Raw genomic sequence first — 24,945 nt, 5'->3', positions numbered from 1 at the left:
TGGCTCAGCAGAACTAAAATACCTGCGTAAATCCATCTATTTTTACACACGCACACACAACGGTCAGCGATTTTTAAAATTCTCTGCACAATCAACCTTTATCACATGTTTAAGCTTGCTGTGGGAGATTTCACTTAACACGTTTGAATAGTAAGCTAATGAGTGATAAGACGATGTCAGAGGAATTGGTGCGCAATTAATCCGTCACTGACTAATCTGTACTGCCGCTCTCTATACACAGTTCGTGAGATGTGAAGGTAAAAAACAAGCGCGAATTCAAACACGATTTCAATATTTCACATATTGACAGTGGCTCATCGATGCCTGAAAATGACATAATTACCCAGCTACATTTGCGAAAGAATGCAAAAACATTGACATATATTTTTCCTTCCTATGATAGCCCGACAGGCAGGGCTGAGATAGATTTTGGTAGCCCGACTGAAAGACACAATAGCCCCGGGACGTCGGGCTAGCGATTTTGCAAGCCCTGTGGAGGATTCCGTACCAAGAGACTGGTGTATACTTTGGATTTTTTCATTAAAAAAATGACATAAGGGAATTACAAAAATCAGTTGAATAAAAGTGAGAAGGTAAAGAATCCAGGGGTTGTGTGATATTGTTATGTAATGAAAACAATGACTTGGTGTTATTGGAAGATAACAGTTAGATACAACAGTTAGTATAACAGTTAGATTTAGTTTGAGCAATACAGTCCTTGTAATAAACTATATGGTTTTTGTACTTCTCCTTGTGAGCAAAGAGTCCAGTTTTTTTATACAACTGTTCAAGTTGCTGGCCTTTGGCTTTCAAAAGCCGAAGTTCAGGCGTAAAACAGGGAGCAGAAAAAGAGAAACAGATCTAGTTTTTAATGGAGTGAGAGAATTAAGAATATCATAAGAATACCACAGAGTGCAGTGTTAATATTGTGAAACCAGTTCTTCAGGAGTGGATAAATTATGAATATCCATAGGGGAATCAATACTAGAGGAAAGAAAATCCACGTTAATATTCTTAATATTATGGAAAGATATGAGACAGGAAAGCTTAGTATTGGAAAGAGCAAGTTTAACAATGAATGAAATAAGAAAATGATCAGTTATGGGGAGTTCATCTGCAGTACAATCAAGGGGGCCAACTCCAGAACAGCAAATGAAGTCCAAGATATGTCCTTTAGAGTGGGTCTCTCTCTAGGCAGGATATAAAGTCTCTACTAATAGGGACATTGATATTATCCATATGTATATTGAAATCCCCCAGAAGAATTATTTTTGATGAAACAGTAGATAAGTGTGCAAGAAAAACAGCCAAGTCATTCAGAAGTCACTATTTGATATAGGGGGCGGTAAACAGTTGCAATAATAGTAGGAATAGGTCCAGTTAAATGGATTTAAAAGAGCTGAAGGCAGGAAGAGAGAGAACAGCAGGACTTTCCACTTCTCACGATGTATTATCGCGAGACCTCCTCCCTAGCCAGAGCCACGGGGCTGACAGATTTAAACAAACCCCGAGGGAGTGGATTTGTTAAGTTGGGAAAAGTCATGGGGTTGTTGCCATGTCTCGGTTAGATAGAAAAAGTCAAACTTACAATCAGTGAGGAGATCCTGGAAGAGATGCCCCTTGCTCGTAAGTGAACAGATGTTCAACAGACCGAAGGTGACAATGGTGTTACTGCATTTGGTAACAGTGTTAGCCGACCAAGCTAGTCTGGCTAACACACTGTGATTAGCAACCCTGCCCAAGTTACGTGGAGGACGTCGAGAACTGGACCAGATGGAGTGTATTATTTTCGAAGTGTCAGCCTGGAGACTCCGGCGGGACCAACAGTGGATGCATCTCCAACAGGGGAGGAATACGATGTCCAGGTGGAGATACAGCCCAGTCAGCAGAAGCTCGGACAGGTGGATGCACAGTCGGAGGAGCTCAGCAGCCAAGTACTGAAGCAGAAGCATTGCAGGTTGGATAGCGAGCGACCAAATAAACATAAACCAAATAAATATCCTACCGGTCCACATTGTAAGCGAGGACGCAGACAACTCAGATGTCCGGAGAACAGAGCCAGGTAAGTCTCAAAACAGGGTTAGGCAGAAAATAGTCCATACACAGCCACACTGAAGTGTCAATAAAATCACCAGTTGAGCTAGAAATATCAGTCTAGCTTTAAATGACTGAAAAATAATTCTTCCCAAAAAGAGAAAGTCGTCCCAAATGAAAACAGTTGCTTAATCCATTAGATCGTAAGATAATCATAAAAAAGTTAGTTACCGGCGAGCAGCAGTGATCAGTCCCACCAGCGTTCGCTCAACCTAAAGTACCAGAGGGGGACTACTAAACAACGTATTGTCCATAAGGGACCCAGCCCAGGTGAATTTCAGCACATTAGTCAAGATCATTAGTGACATCGTTAGTATTTTATTAAGAGAACCTGTATTCCCTGCCTGCTTCAGAAGGAGAACAATTATTTCTGTACCTAAAAAAAAAACAAAAGTGGACTACCTGAAAAACTGCAAACCAGTGGAACTCATTCCAAATGCTATGAAGTGAACTGGTCCAGGAACACATTAAAAAGAATACAGTATTCCACATAGTCTTCATCACCTCAAGTTTGCATAACTGGTCCATAGAAGATACCCTCTCTCTTTCATATCATTCTGGCACATCTGAATAATAAAAATTATATGCCAGCATCCTGTTTATAGATGACATTTGGCACTTAATCTGTTGCATCAGCAAAGCTTACCACCAAATATTGGTTCTGGCCATTTGATTTTGGACTTCCTAACCATCAGACATGAGCACGTGCAGATTAGCACAAACTTGCACAGAAGTAATACAGATTGCTGAGCAATGCAGAGGTCGCTAGTGCGCATCACAGTATTGGTGTTTACAGTGAACTGTCAACCTTTTGAGTGAGAGAGAATCAATCTATCATGGCACAGAGGTAATGCAGCCACCACTGTAATCAAAAGGACAATCAACTGGGGACAGCAATACCCACAGAGTGAACTGTTTACCCTGAAACTTTTCTTAATGGTGCATAAATAAAGGAGATAGCTATATAATCCAACACTCATACAGTATATGATCAATTACTTACAACACCCCTAAAACCTAGGCATTTCAGATTTGTGGCTGGCCACCGGCAATTATCAAAGTGCAAAAGTCTAGTCTGGAATGGAACAAGCTGTGTTCCATTAAGAGATGTCACAAAAATGTCAGTACTAATGCAGTACCAAAGTTCTGAAAAATTAATGCTACCGGTTTGTTTTTCAGTACTGGTACTACCAAGGAACGTCGGTACTCAATCACACATGACTGAAAGTAGACAAATTACTTTAGCATAATACATGAGAAAAACCCGTGAGTGAAAACTACATAGAAAATGGCTCATAATGGTGATGCTAAAGCAATGAATCAACACATGTTGAAAAGAAAAACATCAGCAGTCATGTTTGGAAATGCTTTTTGGTCACACAGGAGAAATGCAGCACACAACTAAAGGAACTGAGGAAGGAAGGAAAAAAAAAAAAAAACAAACACAATACACACAGACTGGTGTTTTTGCCACTTTTACCCCATTATGGAATTCGTTCAGAAACAGGTTTGTGCGTGCTTTGAAAGTGAAATAATGATACTAATCAAATGAGGTGTAATCATTTACCTTTTATTGTCATCAACTTAATAGAGGAGATGAAAAGATAACATGATTAATCGCTTTTAAACTCCAAAGCATTAGACCTCAGTGTTACTCTGACGTGCTAAAAGCATTAGTCCCAAGTGCAGGGCTGTGGAGTTAGACACAATTTTGGGTACCTGGAGTCGGGGTCGGAGTCTGCAACAATGTAGAAAATTTGGGAGATATACCAGGCAATTGTTTACACTCCAGACTGCAATGTCAGTATCAATGACGTTCTCATGGCTTATAAGAGCAGACTGTCATGGATACAGTACGTCTCATCAAATAAGACTTGGCATAAAGCTTCTGGAGCTTTGTGAATCTAAAATAGGATACATTTGGAATTTGGTTCTGTACACAGGGAAAGGGACAATGTCTGATCCAAAATACAATCAGTACGGCATTGCTACGTCATTGGTACCAACTCTGATAGATGCTCTGCTGGATCAAGGTTACTGTGAAACCATGGACAATTTTTACACTTTGCCAAAACTATCTGACATCTTGCTACAAAGAAATACTGACGCATATGGAACAGTGTGTCCTAACCTTTGTGGCATGCCTGAAGACTAAAGAGCTAAATTACAGCAAGGTGTGCTAGTAGCTTGGCACAAGGAAAGAGTGCTTGCACACAAATGGAAGGACAAGAAAGATGTTTGAGTTCTTAGCACAGTACATAATGCAGCTACATTCACTGTACAGGCAAAAGGCAGGTTACAAAGCCTTGTGCTATGGTCAACTACAATAGCACGATGGGCGGCATAAATCGTGCAGATCAAGAATTGACTTTCGATCCCGTTATGCAGAGGCAACAAAAAAATTACTAAAAAAAAAAAAAGATATTTTGTCATCTGGTGGAACAGTGCACTTGGAATGCATTTGTCTTATACATTCGACACAGCACATCACGGATCAATTCAGAGCATATTATCAGTAGACATTTTATTCATTAAATACCTGCCAACAAAAACAAAAAAAAACAAAAAAACAATCCAACTCATACATGTGCAATGTACGGTTCAAAAACTGATAAATCTGGAAAGAAAATCTGTAAGATTTACCACACAAAGGACTCATTTTGAGATTATATACTGTTTTGGCATCATTAGTAGTATTATTATTATTACTATTATTTTAGTTCATTTTATATTTTATTCATTACTATTACTTATATCATTATTGAGATTTAATAAAAATGTAATTAAAAAAATAAAACACTTTTTAGGTTATTAGTGTTCCACAGAGTCCCGATAAATGAACAGAAGAATTGCATTCATTCTCTGAATGTAATTATCATTTCTACAAATTTTCATCAGTTCAAATATCTGTTCATTTTGCATGCAGTTCACTGTCATGGATGGAGGAGGTGAACCTCACATGCATCCACAGTTTCATATAGGTCTGTTGGAGCACTGGGAGTGCTAACAGCAATTGTTGTACGTAATCATCAAGGCAAGACTCAAAGTACCTATTTGGTTCTCTTCTCTGGCGATAGAGAGATACTTTATTAATCCCAAGGGGAAAATACACATAATCCAGCAGCAGTATACCGATACAAAAAAACAATATTAAATTAAATAGTAATAAAAATGAAAAATGGAAAAAAAAAAAAAAAAATGATACGAGTTGCTTCATTTGTTAAACCCATAATAGCACTTATTTAGTGTTTCAATGATTCAAAGGACAGGGCACATCTCCCTAGTAATATGACGTGTACTGTATTAACAGAGAATCGCCAAAAACACGCATTAAGCAAAACAAATAAAACGGCATACTTCATTGCTAAATGCATATCTGCAAATAAGGAATTTGTGTCATTCATTTAAGTTTTGAAAGTAAACTAACATGCATTAGTATGACCCCCTAAGTAAAAGCATACGTTATATATTTGAATGGTAGATTTAAGAATGTAATGCGGCCTTCACAGTTAAATTTACTGAGTACAGGTAACGACAGCTCAAATATATTTCTAATTCTGGATTTGTACCCAGGCATAAGCAGTAACAAAATGTGATTACTCATGTGTGAAACCTTGAAAACATCAAAACAATGGCAGTTTAACAGGAGTTCTATAATAAAGGATTCATGGAAAATGGGTTTGATTTCACACAGGAAGCTTAAAAGTTGAGGCAAATGTATGGAAAAAATGGAGGGACAGATTTGAAAAACTAAAGCACCATGAGTATCTGATATTGGAAATTTTAATTAATTTGATTCATCCCTTATTTATTACTCTTCAGTAATATTTATTAACAGACTAATAATGCCAATATAAAATCTTACAACAGCATATCTTACTAACTTAACAGAGTGGTTCATTTAGCAAGTTAAGAGGCATTAGGCAGCATGTGCTTATGAATTCAGATGTGTAATACATCATGCCTAGCAACTCACTCTAACATGCCCATGAATCACTCTGATAAAATTTAACAGGTCTGATTTTTCTTTAGTTGTAGGGATTAGCTTTGTGTGCATGAGACCCTACAAACTATAAATGCTCATCAGGCAGTGCAATTTATAAAATATAGCAAAAAGGAATAAGAAACACAAATGTTTTGGACCTTACAAACAAAAGATGATTTGTCTGCCTGATATTTACTACTTGATGTACCATTAAAGAATGGGAAAAGTTGGGGTTGGGTGAAAGGGGCCGAGATTTTGGGTGTGTTCATTTTTCATACAGCATATTATTAGCTGTCACAAATAAGGGGCGAGCATGTGAGCATGACTGCATAAGAAGGCTGGCACACAGTTGTTTAATGTGACATTCCACACAATTTTCAGTCATTTAAACATACTGTATATGGTACGGTGACCAGATTAGCAACTGCATTTGACAAATCTGACTTACCCAATGTTTATAAAGTCATGTAATGTGACATCTGATTTAGATAAGGAATGGAATTCAACCATTTACATCATACACTAGAACTGTGCAAAGCCTTGTGTTACTCATCTTAAAACTGTAAATCACACACATCTATCACAACTTAAAACTACCTAAGATCACGGTCAGGATGCTAACTGTAAACAATTAGCTCATATGTTTTAGGATTGCCCCACATAGGTCAGTTTTCAATTTACAATCACTCCTATTTATTTTATTAAGATCTTTAATGTTGACTTGCTCATTGTTTAAACTGACCAAGTAATGTCTTATGTTAGTATTTAAGAATAAAGAAAATCAAAAATTACTTGGCTGGTTTCAACTGGAAGATCTTCTCGGCTCTCTCCAAGTTGGTGCATATGGTCCAGCAAATCTTTGCTCAGCACAGGAACTACATGATCTTTACTCAATGATTGCTCCTTGGTCTCTTTACTTAGTGTCTTTGAAACTTCTTTACTCTTATTAGTGTTGACGTGGAGAGGTAAAAAGTTGAATGGCTTTTTGCTCTCTGCAAATTGTCGCTGATTATTAGCAGCTGTGGCCCGGCCTTGAGAATCACTTCCAATACTTCTCTGTAGGGATAGAGAGAGAGGGGAAAAAAAGGCAAATTCAGGAACTGCATCAATTAAACTGTACTTGACAATTTTGACTGTAGAGAGACTATAGAAGTGCGAAAAAGAAACAGAATACAACCTGGAGTGCACAGAAGTAACTTCATAAATGAATACCTCTTGAACTACTACTGAAATATTCAGTTATTCTTAATTTTCTTATCATATTGCTGTGCAATTTCAGCACAGGGGGACCGAATTGTAGTTAGCAAAAAGAATAACATATCCTCTTAAAGCCATACTGATGATACAAGCTTTTGAGGCTGAACATATTTTTATTACATTTTTTCTATATATATGATAATACAGATTACTGCACATCATAATTAAACAACTTGCAAATCTATCTAATGCTATAGCAGCTTGCATTTATTAACATACATTTAATTTCAAACATCATTCCAGAGCAATTTTCCAGGGCTACAATCACTTTAACTTGTCATAGAATAGGCCTTATATACAGGGAATTTGCTTGTTTGGTTGCAATGAAATATATTATAGTTCCTCGCACACCAGGTAAAGCCAGCTGTCAAAGGTCACCACAGGCTTCTTTATCCAGTCTATTGCAGTAAAATCTGATTAAGACATTTCAGACAAAAACATCTCTCGCCAAAAAAATTCAGACAGCATGCTCAAGGCTTACTCATAAATAAGGCAAATGGCTTGATCAGACCAAGGCTTTTAAGAGTTAAAATCAAAACTTACTTATATAAATTGAGTTCTCATCGTATTCTGTTAAATCAAAAATGTGGGTACTTTAGTTGCAACTATCGTGGAAGAATATCTGCCACAAATGGATATATGCAAGATGCAATTAAGACAAGACCAAGCATAAGCAATAGGCAGAAGACAAAATTTGGGTGTATCAAACTTCACAATACAGGGTGGTCCAGATCTAATTATGCAACTTTTAATGCAATGTAGGAAAACAATACAAGACAAAAGAATTGTGCAAAATATCTTGTAATAAACGAAAATGGACATACATTGAATTAATTCACTGACTTTTTATGAATTCACTGATGTTTTTGTGAATTCTCTATGTAATAAACTTAAGTCATAGCGTAATGAAAATTGCATAATCAGATCTGGACCATCCTATACAAAATACTGCCAATACAAAATGTGATGTTATATTATGTATTGTGGGACATTACCACATGACTGAAATAAAAAATAAAAGCAAACTAAAAAGGTTTTTTTTCCCCAATAGTAGGGAATCTGAAAATCTGATTGAAAAACTGGGACTAAAAGTATAACATGACAAACTTGCGGCACTGACAGAAGTGTTATTTACTGCCTCTGTAATGTGAATGTGAAAATTGTTGGTGCAGAACATAGACAAAGTGGGCTGACATCAAAGGTCAGGTGTTTCACACACACACACACACATAAATTAAGTGACTCGCATCCTCAGGTGGGTGCAACGAATCAACATAATTTAATAAATGCACTACAGTATTCACAGGCTTAATTTCAACTTGAACTCTGTTTGGAACAGCAAAGCACAAACTTACCATATTGGAACAAGATATTCTCAAATGCTACTGGGAGTATCAAGCTGCATTTGCAGTAGCCCTCATGTGAAAATGACTGGTCAAGACAATGATATAACTTTCACTTATACAGATTCAGAAATAGAGATAGATTACAACAAGGAGGATTCAGTAGTGGATCTTGAATTGGCCTCAATTCTCTAGCAAGGAAAATAGAAAAAGCAGCAAAATATACAACGCTTGCATTTCTGGTCAATCAGATGTTTCTCTCAGCTTAAGCTTTCACTGTAGCCAGTGAATGAATAGGATTTTGTCACAGTGCAGAGGTCTCGGCTTCATACTGCAAGTTGACAATCTCATTCCTTTTAAAACGAAATATAGCGCTAGTTCTTCATAGATACCGTCATGCTGCACCGCTCATGGGTCAATAAGGCATTCAAGCAGGAAATAACAGGGCAGTCACTGTTGGAGCAATGTTTGATGTTAACTCAGAAAACAAAAAGATATGTTTAAATTTAGAGGTTTTCATGGTACAATAACTTTAGATTATAATTTTACTGGATCATTATTGTGTGTAAAGAACATAATGAAATTCTTACTTGCATGTTCTAATCAACATTCAACATGTGTTATGTTACAGCAGAGCAAATATTTAATGTTAATAATGCTGAAGGTTCAAAGATATAGTCAAAGACTCTCTGAGCATTGCATGATTAAAAGCAGTTACAAAATGTAAGTGGTCTTCAGTGGACTACAGGAAGATACACCATGTGACAATGGCAGCTACACTTATGGTTGCCAGTTGGTGTCTGGTATTTTATGAGCCATTTCCCATTGTCATACCTTTGGGAAGGTGCTACTTCTCAGAGAACAACCTTTCATTGTTAAATAAACAAACATATTCTTATGCTTAGCTGATATTTGGTGTGCGCTTTTCTATCTTGGGGTTTATTACAACATTTAAGATTATTTTATTTTAATACAAAAGCCTTACAAAATATACATTAAAGCTTATGTATTTGAATACTGATTTGAATGTATTTGGCAATGTTTTGATTAATCAATGTCTAATAAGTACCACTAAACAGACAGTACATTTCTTTTATGAAGATTTCATATCATAGGAACGTTTTATCTTGAGGCCTGAATCGCAATGAGAATTACAACATGGAATAGATGTATTGTCTACTATTGACTACTGATCAAGAAAATGTAATTTCACAAAACACACATAAAGATGCAAGTCATACAAAAGTTTTGAAAAAAAAAAATAAAATGTACAGAAATGTGTTACACTTCCAAACTTGTAGAGCAGCTTGACATTTTAATATAATAAATCCCTTCTACAGTACATTTTCACCTCCTTGGCGAAATTCTTCATCAGTATTTCATAGTTGGGAAAGAAAATACTACTTAAATGCTCATACCTGCAAAAACATTATTAAATCATTTTGTACATTTACATCACACAGTTCATGATTCAGTATTTCTGCTTTTACACAAACCGGTAAATGACATTGTTTTTATTATTATCCAGTACTGAGATACAAGTTCACATACAAGGTTTTTATCAAACTATATTGGGGGAGGACCTACCTCATCAAGGTCACTGAAATTGATTTTCTGTTTTAACCGTTCTAACTCTGCTTGCTCTGGAACAGACATCTGAGTTGCGTATTTCACATGAGAAAATGAATGAGGTGTCCTTGCTCTTCTGCGGCCAGCTCCAGGTGAAGACTCTGGAGAAATGTCATTGGTCAGTCTGGTTTCAGCTGCAACAGCAAACTTCTTCTTATTTTTTTCTGAAGATCTATTAGCTTTTTTATGCTGTAGTCCCCAATCCTTTTTTTGGTGAGGAAAAATGGAGACAAAAAATGAAATGTTATATACACACATAAGCTAAAACCCAGGTTATAAAAGCAAAAGATATTTGACACAATATTAGCATTCAAGTATATCCTATGAACAATAAGATGCACTTGCGAGCCACTAAAGAACAGAGAAAAATTGGCAAGGGAGAACAAGTTATTAAAATATTAACAATATAAAATATTTCATAAATCATATCCCAAATGAAGAGATGGTTATAAAGATGAACAAAAGTGCAAAGATTATTATAATTATCCTTTATTTAACATATTCCTTTACTTTGGTGGCTTATAAATAGATATTCTCTGATGAGGTTTTTTGAAGGGCCAATATCTATCACTGATATGTTACTGGATTGGACGATTCCGATACAGACTCCAATTTGGTCTTTTTTAAATAATCTCTTTAAAAAAAAAAAAACAATACCCCTGCATAACCAGACAGAGAGATGCCTTATGTTCTATATTAATGTGTTAACTTGGGTATTTTTTAATAATTAAATTATAGACCACAGGAACTTGTTAATTTTATTAACAAAGTGAAATTCTGCATGTAGGCTTTTGTTGAGTGACCATAAAAATATTAAAATTAATACAATTCTGTTAACTTACTTTTTATAAAATATGTAGAGAAACTTTATCCAAAATGCATACAGCAAAATGCCTCTCATAATTACAAATTGTCATATTGTTTATTCTGTAATTTACTTATTTTAAATAAAGTTTAATTAAAAAGGTACTTTTCTTCAATTGTCTAACCAAAAAAAATATTCTCACACATTGGTTCAATTGACATTGGCAGCTAAACACAGGTTAAATACAAGTAAACATGCACTTATAGGTTTTAATCAGTTTTAATCATTAATTGTACTACAGCTTTTTTGCTATTAAAATATATATTTGCTATTTTGATATAGTTTTTGTGACTTTTTCCCCCCCAGTGCACCAGCTACAAGTTCCTATCTCTTGAAATGAAATTTAAAATATAGATTACCATTTAAATTATGCAGTACTTGTTTGTCAACAAAACTTAAAACTATATGACAAACACTGTAAAAAAGTTTTAAAAAGCTCCCGATCTATCAAATGTTCATAAGATGTTTATTAAGAAGCTACAAGACTAACAAGCTTAACATGTTTCCAAGTGAAATAGACAAATTTTGCAAAAAAGCCTTCTTTTTTTTTTTTTAAACTAAATAGTAATTTAAATTTCTTCTTTAGCTTTTTTCTAATTGAATATCCAAGCTGCTGCACCTAACATAAGCTTGTATACCATCCAAACTTAGACCAACACTTTTCGTTTTAGAGGACCAAATAAAAAAGGTCCAAATTCACTAAAGTAGCTTTTTTTTGCCACTTGTCTAATTGTACAGGATGACTTCTCAGATTCCTTTTTTCAAGTTTAATGTAATGTCTTATTCCAATCTCTCTCTTCAGTAGTCTGCATTACTGCTGTCTGTTTATAGTATGTAAAAGACGAGCCCACACTCAACTGCTGTAAACCCTTACATAAGGGAGCACTACAACTAAATTACTGTAAATTCTGGAAAAAAAAAAGTTTTTTGTGATCGGCCAAATTATAGATCACGGATAGTCTTTTGTAGTGAAAAATCCGCTGATCTAGATTGACAACCAAATCAATCGAAGCATCACTACTTACAAATGTAAAAATATACTACATATAATTTAAGAGATTAAAAAGTACAAAGTTAATGAGTAAGAGAATTTGTCTCATATTTGCTGGAAGTCCTGAAAAGAGAAGTAGGACAAGAATCTGAACAAAAAAAACTGCACTGCAGAAGTTTCAAGGAAGGGTCAAATACCATAATTACTCTAAATACAGAATCAACAAGACCGGATAACTAAAGAAATGTATTAATAAAATGGATCATTCAGGGCCACAAGATTCCTGATGATTGTGAAGAGGTTAACATCAGCAACAACAATGTTTAAAGACATATATCTGAATGAGTTATACACAAGTGGAAAATCCAAATCATACAGAGGCTGAATTTTACAATTAAAACATAAGCAAGGTATATGGATGCCCAGAATGTTTATTCCTGAAATCTATACTAATAAAAGGCAAAGCCCTCACTGACTCACTCACTGGCTCATCACTAATTCTCCAACTTCCCGTGTAGGTAGAAGGCTGAAATTTGGCAGGCTCATTCTTTACAGCTTACTTACAAAGGTTGGGCAGGTTTCATTCTGAAATTCTACGCGTAATGGTCATAACTGGAACCTATTTTTCTACATATACTGTAATGGACTTCAGCTCGATGCCCGTGGAGGGCAGAGTTGCGTCTGACATCATCACGCCTCCCACATAATCACGTGAAATGACTCTCAACGTAGTATGTAGAAAACAAGGAAGAGATCCAAAGAGCGCTGAACAGAAAATGCCATTTCACAATTGAGAAGGCAGTAAAAGATTATGAAGTGAATGATGCATACAAGCATATTCATACTTGCAGCTGCTGCGGAAACAAAGCATGGTGTGAACCGTAAGTTTAAATTAAGTTTATAGACACACTCCCACTTCCGTTTGTCATGCCTACGACGAATGTGGTATTTGCGATATACAAGTTTAATGAAAAGACACGAGGTATAAACGAGACTTTGGATCACTTTGTAACGGAGTTAAAATTGCTGTAGCAAGAAACTTTTAAGTGCCGGGTCTTAGCTAACATTAAATAAACCCGTTGACATCGCGAGATCGCACGAGCACAGCTGAGAAGCTTGCGCGTGTACTCGAGCGCTCACGCCAACTGACTTTGCAGGACTGGAAAAGATTAAATTAAGTTCATACACACGCTACCGCTAAATATTCGCAGGCAATTTCCACAACTTAATCCCGGGAATGCCTGTTGAACATCTTACATTGAAGAGTACCGATTTGGGTGGTGAACACTTCGATGAATGAAACCTGTTATCTTTACAATGGTTGACAAACATGGAATATAACTTGAACACAACACATCCTCCAAATACGAACCTGATTGCAAGAAATAATGATAATCAAATCCTTGATGACAGCAACACTCATAATGGTCACAAAACTATTACTTTGACAATCATGTTATGTCATTTTTAAAATGTTTCCTTTTCTTAGCACAAGCACAGCTGAGAAGCTTCGATGCATGTAATCCATAACGCGTTAAAAAAAATAACGCATTTAATCACACTTTCAATTCCAAGCAAAGGGGAACTTTTGTCAATGTATGATTTCCTGGTACATCGATTACATTGAAGCACACATCAGAGCAACAAAAATGTTAGAGTCGGAATAAAGAGCGTTCCTAAGACTGATCAGAGGCAAATTTCATGTCAAAAGACTACCCGACGGAAGCCTTGATAAAAGCATGGTTTTGTGCACACTGAAAAGCAAGCAAAATTAGATGCATTACAGAAAGCGGACTTTGTGGCTCTTACTGGGGATCATTGGACTTCCATGACCGTTAGTAATTCTAATTACATCTACTTACAAAATGTTCAATGATCACACTGTTTTAGCCTAATGTACAAAATAAGGCTAAGGTTACTCAGAGTTTAAAGGTGAAGCTGGTCAAATTACCTTTTATGTTTCTGCCTTATTTTTTTAAGAAGAAAAACTGCACTTTATGTTGAAATTTTTGTTATTATTATTTAAAGACAATACCATTCTGAAAATGTACTTAAAGTACTTAAACTACCACTTTATTTTTAAGTCTGCCCAATTTTAGCCAGGGATGATATTTTTGTTTCTGTTTTGAATTGAAATGCAGTTTAAAAGCATTTTTTTTTCCAGAAATTAAAAGAGCTTGAGTTTACAATATTCATATCCATGTCTATTATTTGATTCTGTCGCCCACTAAAACCCTTTTAAATTAAAAAAAAAAATAAACATTTGCGATTTGGGGCAAATTTTCATGTGTGATTACATACGATTAATCAAGATTAATTATTACACAGCCTCTAATTAATTAGATTAATTTTTTTTTTATCGAGTCCCACCCCTAATATATATATGTAGATATATATATGTGTATATACAGTATATATATAGATATATATATATATATATATATATATATATATATGTGTGTGTGTGTGTGTGTGTGTATATATCCAGCAACACTCATAACAATGACAACACAATTACATTGTCAATCATGTTATGTTATTATTAAAATGTTTCCTTTTCATTTTCATTACTTCTTTAAACACACTACTTCTCCGCTGTGAAGCGCGGGTATTTTGCTAGTAACATATAAAATGTTCCATGAATACTCTCAAGCTAATTAACTCCAAACAGGAGAAATTTAGCATACACTTAATATGTTGATTATCTAACATCAAAGAAATTCAAGTTCCAATTTGTAATGTTGAAGATAGAGCCCATGCTGATCATATGCGCCATATAACCCTTCAATAGTACACTGATTTGCATAGGTTTTTGCACCTACAGTGGAACCTCGGGTCACAAACGCTTCTGAACACGTACAAATCGGGTTACAACCAAAACGTTTGTACGCGCCGATGATTTCCGCATGTGTTCAGTCTCTCCCTGTACTGTACATTGTTCTCGGTGCATCACGCAGAGGGACTCTCCCTCAAAACTGTAACCGCCTCTCAACCCAGCTTACTCCTGTGGTATAGCGGGTCAACCGCTCCCGTCAAAAAGGCCAGTTTTAATTAATAATCACCGCACTCTAGGCTTAGCGAGGGGGCGTGGTGGTGTGTGGCCGAAGCGGTTCCTGAGGAACTCGTGATGTGGGCGTTTCTCACCTAAGAGCACAGGTGAGAAGCGGTCCGCATCCGTGTGCTTATTGCCATGACTGCCACGTCGTCTTCATAAATAGAAGCACGAGTCGGCTAAAGGGAAAAAGAAAAGAACAGGAAAAAAGGGAGGTTGCAGGAGAAGGCAGGAAGCAGGAAGAGAAAACCGGTGAGAGAGAGAGAGAGCGCGCGCGCAGGCTCGCGTGCAGCTGAGAGAGAGAGAAAGAAAGAAAGAGCGCACGCAGACTTGAATGCAGCTGAGCAGGGAGCCTGGGTGTTTGTCTCAGTGTTATTCAATGGTTTTACATTTAGTTTACTATTACACTGTGCATTCTATGGAACAGTATAATTAATTATTTTTGTGCTTAAAAATCTTTAAAGAAAATATATTTACAAACAGTTTGTACGGTTTGGAACGGATTAATTGTATTTACATACAATCCTATAGGGGAAATTAATTCGCGTCACAACCAAATCGGGTTACGACCAGAGTTTTGGAACGAATTATGGTCGTGACTCGAGGTTCCACTGTATCAGGAAAAGGCACAGAGAAAAACAGTCAACAATTCCCGTTTTTCACAAAAAATTTTTGCCTTATATGGGGGCATAAAAGTTTGGAAAGGCTGCAATGAAACAGAGGATTCAAAGGCATGCCACATCCATCCCATTCTCCAGACTGGATAGGACGGACTACCATTTTTTTCACATTCTGACAACGGAAAACAAAGTGAGATACAGAACGTTAATTAAACCAGAAGGCTAATTAAACCAGCAAAGCAAAGCTTTCTACTTTAGTGTAAGATAAACAAATCTGACATTTACAGCACTTACAGTGGTGTGAAAAACTATTTGCCCCCTTCCTGATTTCTTATTCTTTTGCATGTTTGTCACAAAAAATGTTTCTGATCATCAAACACATTTAACCATTAGTCAAATGTAACACAAGTAAACACAAAATGCAGTTTTTAAATGATGGTTTTTATTATTTAGGGAGAAAAAAAATCCAAACCTACATGGCCCTGTGTGAAAAAGTAATTGCCCTCTTGTTAAAAAAATAACCTAACTGTGGTGTATCACACCCGAGTTCAATATCTGTAGCCACCCCCAGGCCTGATTACTGCCACACCTGTTTCAATCAAGAAATCACTTACATAGGAGCTGCCTGACACAGAGAAGTAGACCAAAAGCACCTCAAAAGCTAGACATCATGCCAAGATCCAAAGAAATTCAGGAACAAATGAGAACAGAAGTAATTGAGATCTATCAGTCTGGTAAATGTTATAAACCCATTTCTAAAGCTTTGGGACTCCAGCGAACCACAGTGAGAGCCATTATCCACAAATGGCAAAAACATGGAACAGTGGTGAACCTTCCCAGGAGTGGCGGCCGACCAAAATTACCACAAGAGCGCAGAGGCGACTCATCCGAGAGGTCACAAAAGACCCCAGGACAATGTCTAAAGAACTGCAGGCCTCACTTGCCTCAATTAAGGTCAGTGTTCACGACTCCACCATAAGAAAGAGACTGGGCAAAAACGGCCTGCATGGCAGATTTCCAAGACGCAAACCACTGTTAAGCAAAAAGAACATTAGGGCTCGTCTCAATATTGCTAAGAAACATCTCAATGATTGCTAAGACTTTTGGGAAAATACCTTGTGGACTGATGAGACAAAAGTTGAACTTTTTGGAAGGCAAATGTCCCGTTACATCTGGCGTAAAAGGAACACAGCATTTCAGAAAAGAACATCATACCAACAGTAAAATATGGTGGTGGTAGTGTGATGGTCTGGGGTTGTTTTTGCTTCAGGACCTGGAAGGCTTGCTGTGATAGATGGAACCATGAATTCTACTGTCTACCAAAATATCCTGAAGGAGAATGTCCGGCCATCTGTTCGTCAACTCAAGCTGAAGCGATATTGGGTGCTGCAACAGGACAATGACCCAAAACACACCAGCAAATCCACCTCTGAATGGCTGAAGAAAAACAAAATGAAGACTTTGGAGTGGCCTAGTCAAAGTCCTGACCTGAATCCAATTGAGATGCTATAGCATGACCTTAAAAAGGCGGTTCATGCTAGAAAATCCTCAAATAAAGCTGAATTACAACAATTCTGCAAAGATGAGTGGGCCAAAATTCCTCCAGAGCGCTGTAAAATACTCATTGCAAGTTATCGCAAACACTTGATTGCAGTTATTGCTGCTAAGGGTGGCCCAACCAGTTATTAGGTTCAGGGGGCAATTACTTTTTCACACAGGGCAATGTAGGTTTGGATTTTTTCTCCTAAATAATAAAACCATCATTTAAAAACTGCATTTTGTGTTTACTTGTGTTATATTTGACTAATGGTTAAATGTGTTTGATGATCAGAAACATTTTGTGTGACAAACATGCAAAAGAATAAGAAATCAGGAAGGGGGCAAATAGTTTTTCACACCACTGTAACTGTGTTCATGGGGATTAATTTGAAAAATAAAGTTTGGTTTGACTGGCATTTTTCTTAATTGGTAAGGCTGAAAACTGATCACACTGTGTATATTAGTAAAGAGCAATTTTAGATGTAGATTCTTGTACACAAAAATTCTCATTATGTGCATGTGACAATATAACACTGACTTAACATCACAAATTGGAACCTAAAAGCACTCCTGACCGGTGGATGAAAAGAGTATTTCTAGTTAGTAGTATTCCAGATTTCTTGATGTTAACATGACAATGTTTGTTATTTACAATCTTCGCAAAATTAACATGTGACTAAAATGTGGACTGACTATTTTGCAGCAGAAGCTTTACTACAGAACAATGATTAGGATCACAATCTAAGGAACTGTGGGAGCAATTTATTTTGATCAAAGTTTGGAATAAACTGCAGAGCCTTTGTTTAATGCTACCTTACATTCTATGGGCATAGTGTGATCTAGGGCTGGGCGATATATCAAAAATTTATCGTTACCGAAATTTATGACTCTCATCGACGTCATTTTGCCCATGTCGGTAAATTCGGTATTTTAAAAAAAAAGAAAAGGCATGTGCAGGTTGGCGATGTTCATGTCCCTTTAAGACGCTGTGCTACGTTACAGACTTGACGGGGTGGAGTCACATGACTCTACTACCTGTAACAAGACGAGACACGGGTGAACAAATGGAGGACGATTTAAATGTTGAAGCAGCAGCGACGAAGGTAGAGCTGGTGGAGGAGGAAGAGGAGACGCTTGTTAACAAAAAAAATGCATCATCAATCGTTTGGCAACATTTTGGATTCAACAAGGATGATATTGATCAAAAAATTGTTAAATGTAAACTCTGCAAAAAGACTGTTGCGTCAAGTCAAGGTAACACAACCAACCTCTTCCACCACCTGCAGCACAACCATGTGATTCAATTCGAAGACATAAAAAGCTCAAAGCGAGAAGAGATTAGGAGGACCAGCAAAAACGTCTTCCTCCACCAGGCAGCGGTCAATAACCGAAGCATTTGCTAGTACTCAACTATATGAGCGAACTTCAAAAAGATGGCAAGAAATCACAAATGCTATAGGCTACCACATAGCAAAAGACATGGCTCCTATTGCTATAGTGGAACGCAACGGGTTCAGACACTTCATGAAAATAATTGACAAGAGATACGAACTCCCATCACGAAAATATTTTTCAAAACTATCATTCCCAGCATGTACAGCACAGAGAGGAAAAGGTTGCTGCTGAATTGAGATACGTTAAACGCGTTGCAGCCACATCCGATCTCTGGTCCAGCCGCACAATGGAGCCGTATATTAGTCTCACAGTTCATTACATCGACAACAAATGGGAGCTGCGTACCAGAGTGCTCGAGGCGGCCTATTTTCCATCTGATCACACGGGGGAGATGGTTGGACAGGGGTTGAGAGCGATGCTGTCTGCATGGGACATCAGTGAAGAGGACCTTGTTGCTATAACAACTGACAATGGCCCAAATATTGTGAAAGCTGTCAAGCTCAATAAATGGACACGGGTGCAATGTTTTGGGCACAGGCTGCACCTGGCAGTCGGTAAGTGTGTACATCTTAATATATTTGGGTGGTGACATCTGGTGTGTTTTAAAGTGACTTTAATTCTGTGTGTCATATTCAAAATTGAAAGTATTAATGTTTGAATAATGTTTATATAGGCATAAAATACTTAAGACTGCTGAGCAGCAGTGTATCCAGAAAGTTTTTACAGAAGACTTATTGTGAGCCAGTGTTGATCATGTTGTGCTGTGAAATGTAGCAAAATACATGATTTTTAAAATGTTTTATTACTGTGCCAACCCTTTTTAATTTTGTAAATATGGTCTGAGAGGTCTTATTTAATTCTTACTTTATTTTGCTTGCTTTATTTGAGAATTAGACCATGAATTGGGGTGATGTTGGGTGTGAAGATTTGGATAGATATGCTACCTCAAGGCCTTAGCAGAGATAGGCCTTTGTCCATGATGGCATTACATTTGCACAATCATTGTTTACTTTGTGAATAGCCAATGTGAAACATATTTATTATTAAACTATTTTGTTTACAAGGGATACACATTTTTTAGAGAGCATGGTTACATATTGTATCCTACACTTTTTATTTTGTTCAGTTAATAAATCTTAACCACTAAAAGTACTTACTACTATTGTCTTCATTTATTTTCAGTGACATTTTACAGTCCTTTAAAGTGGTAATAATATAATTGCAATGAATAGGTCTAGGGGGAATAATATTATCAAAATAACTGGAGGAACTATGCTGCCTGCCACAGCCCCATCAAATGAAAAAAAAAAAAGTTTGTTTTTTTGGCACTTGGGGTGGTTATCGTCCATTTATCGTTATCGAGGTTAACTGCTCAATTTATCGTGATATTGATTTTTGGCCATATCGCCCATGTTTAGTGTGATCCATGTAACCTAACAGAATTCGCCAAGAATAAGACGAACATTACATCTGCCTATTTTCAGTTGTAGTAATGCTTTATATAAAATGTTTATCAAATTTCTTGGATTTTAACATCTGATTACTGCACATATTTCTATTATCTTTGAGCACAGTGTTTATCAAGGCTGCCTCATGGTCAGTAACAGACAAACCTAAATCCTTCCCAACATATTGTTTGTGTGGGTTTCCCAAAGTAGTCAGGTTTCTTCCCACATCCGAAACATTTCTACTTGTTTATCTGCATATGTTTAGGGTTATTGATGACACACCTCTTCAGACTGGTCTGGCAGATTAGGTAGCTGTGCATAAATGTGTGCACTCCAAATGCAAAAATGTTCCAATCTTTTACATTGGAATATGGGGACTACAACAGTTTCACAATAGTCATGACAGGTGTTTTTGCATTAGTTCTACAACAACTTTTTTCATCACAAATATTACAGGTAACAGTTCTGCCATTTTCACATACTTTAAAATACTTCAGAAGTGCAAACATCTCCTTCAAAACTCTCTTTGGTTGCTCTATCCATACTTTCAGCTTAACACATTTTACATTACAAAATTGGCAGAACGGTTTGAACAATAAGCAAAAAAAAATGTCTGATTTCAATCTTAAGCTGATTTATGTGCTACTAATGTATAGGCTATGTTTAAAGCACTGTTGTGTTGCTGGTCATAATTCAAATATAGCTACTGCCCTGCGGGGTTTCACAAATCAAAACTGCAGTATCAACACAATTAAATATGGGAGGGTGACTTACTGCTAAGAGTATTTGCTGTGGCTGAGAAAGTTTGCTTTGCTGATATTCAGAGCAGTAATGTGCCGACATCATCCTTAACTGGCAGACTGAACTAAGTGCTATATATGTTACTTCAGTGCAAAATCTAATAATAAAGCATTTTCTCCAAAAAGGTTGTTTTAAAAGTAGGCAATAATCAGCTGTAAAGTACATTTTATTATACTGTACTTTCCTTTTAGAAAAGTTCCATCTAATAAGCTTTTTCCCCTCTCAGAAGCAACAAAATTGAGTGCTTGGTGGGTGAAAGGGGAATTTTGTTTAACTGCACAGCACAATCTGCAAAGGCTGAGAAGGCATGAATGAAATAATCAGTGTGTCATCCCCCAATTGTAATAAGTTAAGTGTGTTTCATTAGAGAAGATGAATTAAAGTGTAAACAAAGATTACTACAGTTTCATTTCGCTCAAGCTGGAAAGAATTCATACTGGTAGAATGTAAAGTGTGACAACAGAAGCAGGGCTAAGCAATTCACTGTCCACATTTCAAAAAATGAGGACATACAACACAATCAGCATGATGCTGGACTTTTCAGAAGCCTGCTTCCAGTATGCAGGTAGAGATAGGTTGGTCACGGCTAGATACAAGCGCAAGATAAGATGTGCACACTGCCCAGGAAGATCATCTTTGAAGTGGTAGGAAGGAAGGAACGAGGACCTCTCCTAAGAAACTAATCGCCACAAAATCACTCACCAGAAACACAGAATTTGTGTTAATGGGAACTCTACTAGGGGGACTGAAATTCAGGTCTGCCGCAAAGACAAGTCTCACACACTACTGGCTTCCTGATGCACAGATGGAAAATCTCCCTAAATGGATGAACAGGCTCTCAGCCAGTGAAAGGGTGGACCTAGATGTCATTGTTCAGAATGGGAAAAACTAAAAAACAAAAACTAACAGTACTTCAATTCAAACTTAAAATGTCAGGTGGTCTTGAAATGTTACTTAAATCTTTGCGTAGGAGAGAAGGGTATAGGTTTGAGACATTAGGACACTTTCTGGATAAATGACGAGTTACATTTTATTATTTATTATTATTATTACACCAGTAACGGCACACTGCACGATAACGTGCAGAGAATACACTTGAGCATTCATAGTTTTCATCCTGTTTCTCTGTACGTTTAGCACTTATTTGCTCAGAGGTTGATGCGGTTGCTGCTTCCTGAGCAGCTCTTTTTTTCTCCACCCTAGCGACCTGCTTCTTCTCTTCTTTCATCGGCATCTTTTTGCATTAAAACTGATTAGGTCAGTGGTTGTGCTGCAATTACTTGGTATGTTTTCTTAAATTTTTCACTTAAGTCTTCAATCTGCCTCAAGAATGATTTAAGATATGAAGAGGTAAGAGAAGTGATGGCAAAGGTGGTAGGGATGAGAACAGTGGTGCGACCGTCCTTCTGGCTGCTGCCAAGAGTTGATTCTACAATAAAATAAAATAAAAATATAAACCTTGGAGGTCAATCATCACCTCGAAAGAGGATAGTAGACCGTCACGTAGTATATGTGTACTAAATTTCAGGTTAATAGTTCAAACGGTTTGCGAGCTACAGGTGATTTAAAATCCTGGACAGACAAAGGAACAGCCACGGTAGCGTATTATATATAAAGATTATTTATTAAAAATCAATATGCAAAAGTCAATAATGTTATGCTCAAAACATAAATTTTCCAAAACTTCTTCTGAATTTTAAATAAAATCAACAAAATCTCCAGCACTCTTTCTAGGGATGTCTATGTCAACACATCCACATACTCTGGCGGTGTTAAGCATGAAAAAGCAGAGGATTAGAAGAGGAAGCATTTAGAACAGTTAGGATAAGTGCCGCTGGTTGCAAATAGTTTGATTTTATTTTTCTCATCATTTGGTATAGATTAACTGTTCTGTTTCATTATTTACTTTAGTCCAGCGATATACAGTTAGGTCCATAAATATTTGGACAGAGACAACTTTTTTTCTAATTTTGGTTCTATACATTACCATAATGAATTTTAAATGAAACAACATAGATGCAGTTGAAGTGCAGACTTTCAGCTTTAATTCAGTGGGTTGAACAAAAAGATTACATAAAAATGTGAGGAAACTAAAGTATTTTTTTAACACACTCCCTTTATTTCAGGGGTTCAAAAGTAATTGGACAAATTAAATAATTGGAAATAAAATGTTCATTTCTAATACGTGGTTGAAAACCCTTTGCTGGCAATGATAGCCTGAAGTCTTGAACTCATGGACATCACCAGATGCTGGGTTTCCTCCTTTTTAATGATCTGCCAGGCTTTTACTGCAGCGGCTTTCAGTTGCTGTTTGTTTGTGGGCCTTTCTGTCCAAAGTTTAGTCTTCAACAAGTGAAATGCATGCTCAATTGGGTTAAGATCACGTGACTGACTTGGCCATTCAAGAATTTTCCACTTCTTTGCTTTAATAAACTCCTGGGTTGCTTTGGTTGTATGTTTTGGGTCATTGTCCATCTGTATCATGAAACGCCACCCAATCAATTTGACTACATTTAGCTGGATTTGAGCACAGTATGTCTCTGAACACCTCAGAATTCATTTAGCTGCTTCTGTCCTGTGTCACATCATCAATAAACACTAGTGTCCCAGTGCCACTAGCAGCCATGCATGCCCAAGCCATCACACTGCCTCCACCGTGTTTTAGATGATGTGGTATGCTTTGGATAATGAGCTGTTCCACACCTTCTCCATACTTTCTTGCCATCATTCTGGTATAGGTTGATCTTGGTTTCATCTGTCCAAAGAATGTTTTTCCAGAACTGTGCTGGCTTTTTTAGATGTTCTTTAGCAAAGTCCAATGTAGCCTTTCTATTCTTGAGGCTTACGAGTGGCTTGCACCTTGCAGTGCACCCTCTGTATTTACTTTCATGCAGTCTTCTCTTTATGGTAGACTTGGATATCGATACGCCTACCCCCTGGAGAGTGTTGTTCATTTGGTTGGCTGTTGTGAAGGGGTTTCTCTTCACCATGGAAATGATTCTGCGATCATCCACCACTGCTGTCTTTCGTGGATGTCCATGTCTTTTTGCGTTGACGAGTTCACCAGTGCTTGCTTTCTTTCTCAAGATGTACCAAACTGTAGATTTTGCCACCCGTAATATTGTAGCAATTTCTCAGATGGGTTTTTTCTGTTTTCGCAGCTTAAGGACGGCTTCTTAAACCTGCATGGAGAGCTCCTTTGACCGCATGTTGTCTGTTCACAGCAAAATCTTCCACATGCAAGCACCACATCTCAAATCAACTTGAGGCCTTTTATCTGCTTAATTGATAATAACATAACAACAGACTTGCCCACACCTGCCCATGAGATAGCCTTTGAGACAATTGTCCAATTACTTTTGAGCCCCTGAAATGAAGGGTTTGTGTTAAAAAAATGCTTTAGTTGCCTCACATTTTTATGCAATCGTATTGTTCACCCCACAGAATTAAAGCCAAAAGTCTGCATTTCAACTGCATCCGAGTTGTTTCATTTAAAATTCATTGTGGTAATGTACAGAACCAAAATTAGAAAAAAGTTGTCTCTGTCCAAATATTTATGGACTTAACTATACATACATGTCATCAGAATGAAGAACCAGAAAATAGGCAATAAAAGGAATATACTGTCGTCCTCTATGCTTTAATCAGAGTTTCCCTGATCAGTCAGAAAAAGCATATACTGTATATGGAAATCCATAATTTGGAAACAATACAAATATTGTAAATCATAAAAAACATTGCACAATATACACGTGTACATGTTTTATGATCTGTGATTGGCAAGGTAATGAACTGAGAGCTTTGTGTTTCCTTATATAACACAGTCAATTGAACAGAGACAGAGCAAGAGATAGCAATACTGTACCTGATTGAAAGGCGCGAATTCCACCTAGGCATACAAGGTTCTGAACACAAAACATTTAATT

At 36.9% G+C, this 24,945-nt stretch overlaps 1 protein-coding gene across 4 annotated transcripts in view; it reads right to left on the bottom strand.

Moving 5' to 3' along the window:
* pcm1 (pericentriolar material 1) overlaps nucleotides 1–24,945 on the bottom strand; it is a 203,021-nt gene that overhangs the window by 156,848 nt on the left and 21,228 nt on the right. For all 4 annotated transcript variants that reach the window (XM_039750949.1, XM_039750951.1, XM_039750950.1 and 1 more), the window contains exons 3-4: nucleotides 10,267–10,512; nucleotides 6,872–7,135 (exon numbers count right to left, since the gene is read on the bottom strand). In XM_039750949.1, the coding sequence (XP_039606883.1) occupies nucleotides 6,872–7,135; nucleotides 10,267–10,512 (510 nt within the window). The remainder of the gene's footprint in view (nucleotides 1–6,871; nucleotides 7,136–10,266; nucleotides 10,513–24,945) is intronic.

This window comes from Polypterus senegalus, chromosome 4 (assembly GCF_016835505.1).
Source record: "Polypterus senegalus isolate Bchr_013 chromosome 4, ASM1683550v1, whole genome shotgun sequence".
Classification (NCBI taxonomy): Eukaryota; Metazoa; Chordata; class Cladistia; order Polypteriformes; family Polypteridae; genus Polypterus; species Polypterus senegalus.
The sequence above is the reverse complement of the archived record's forward strand: the minus strand, read 5'-3'. Positions and strand labels throughout refer to the sequence as shown.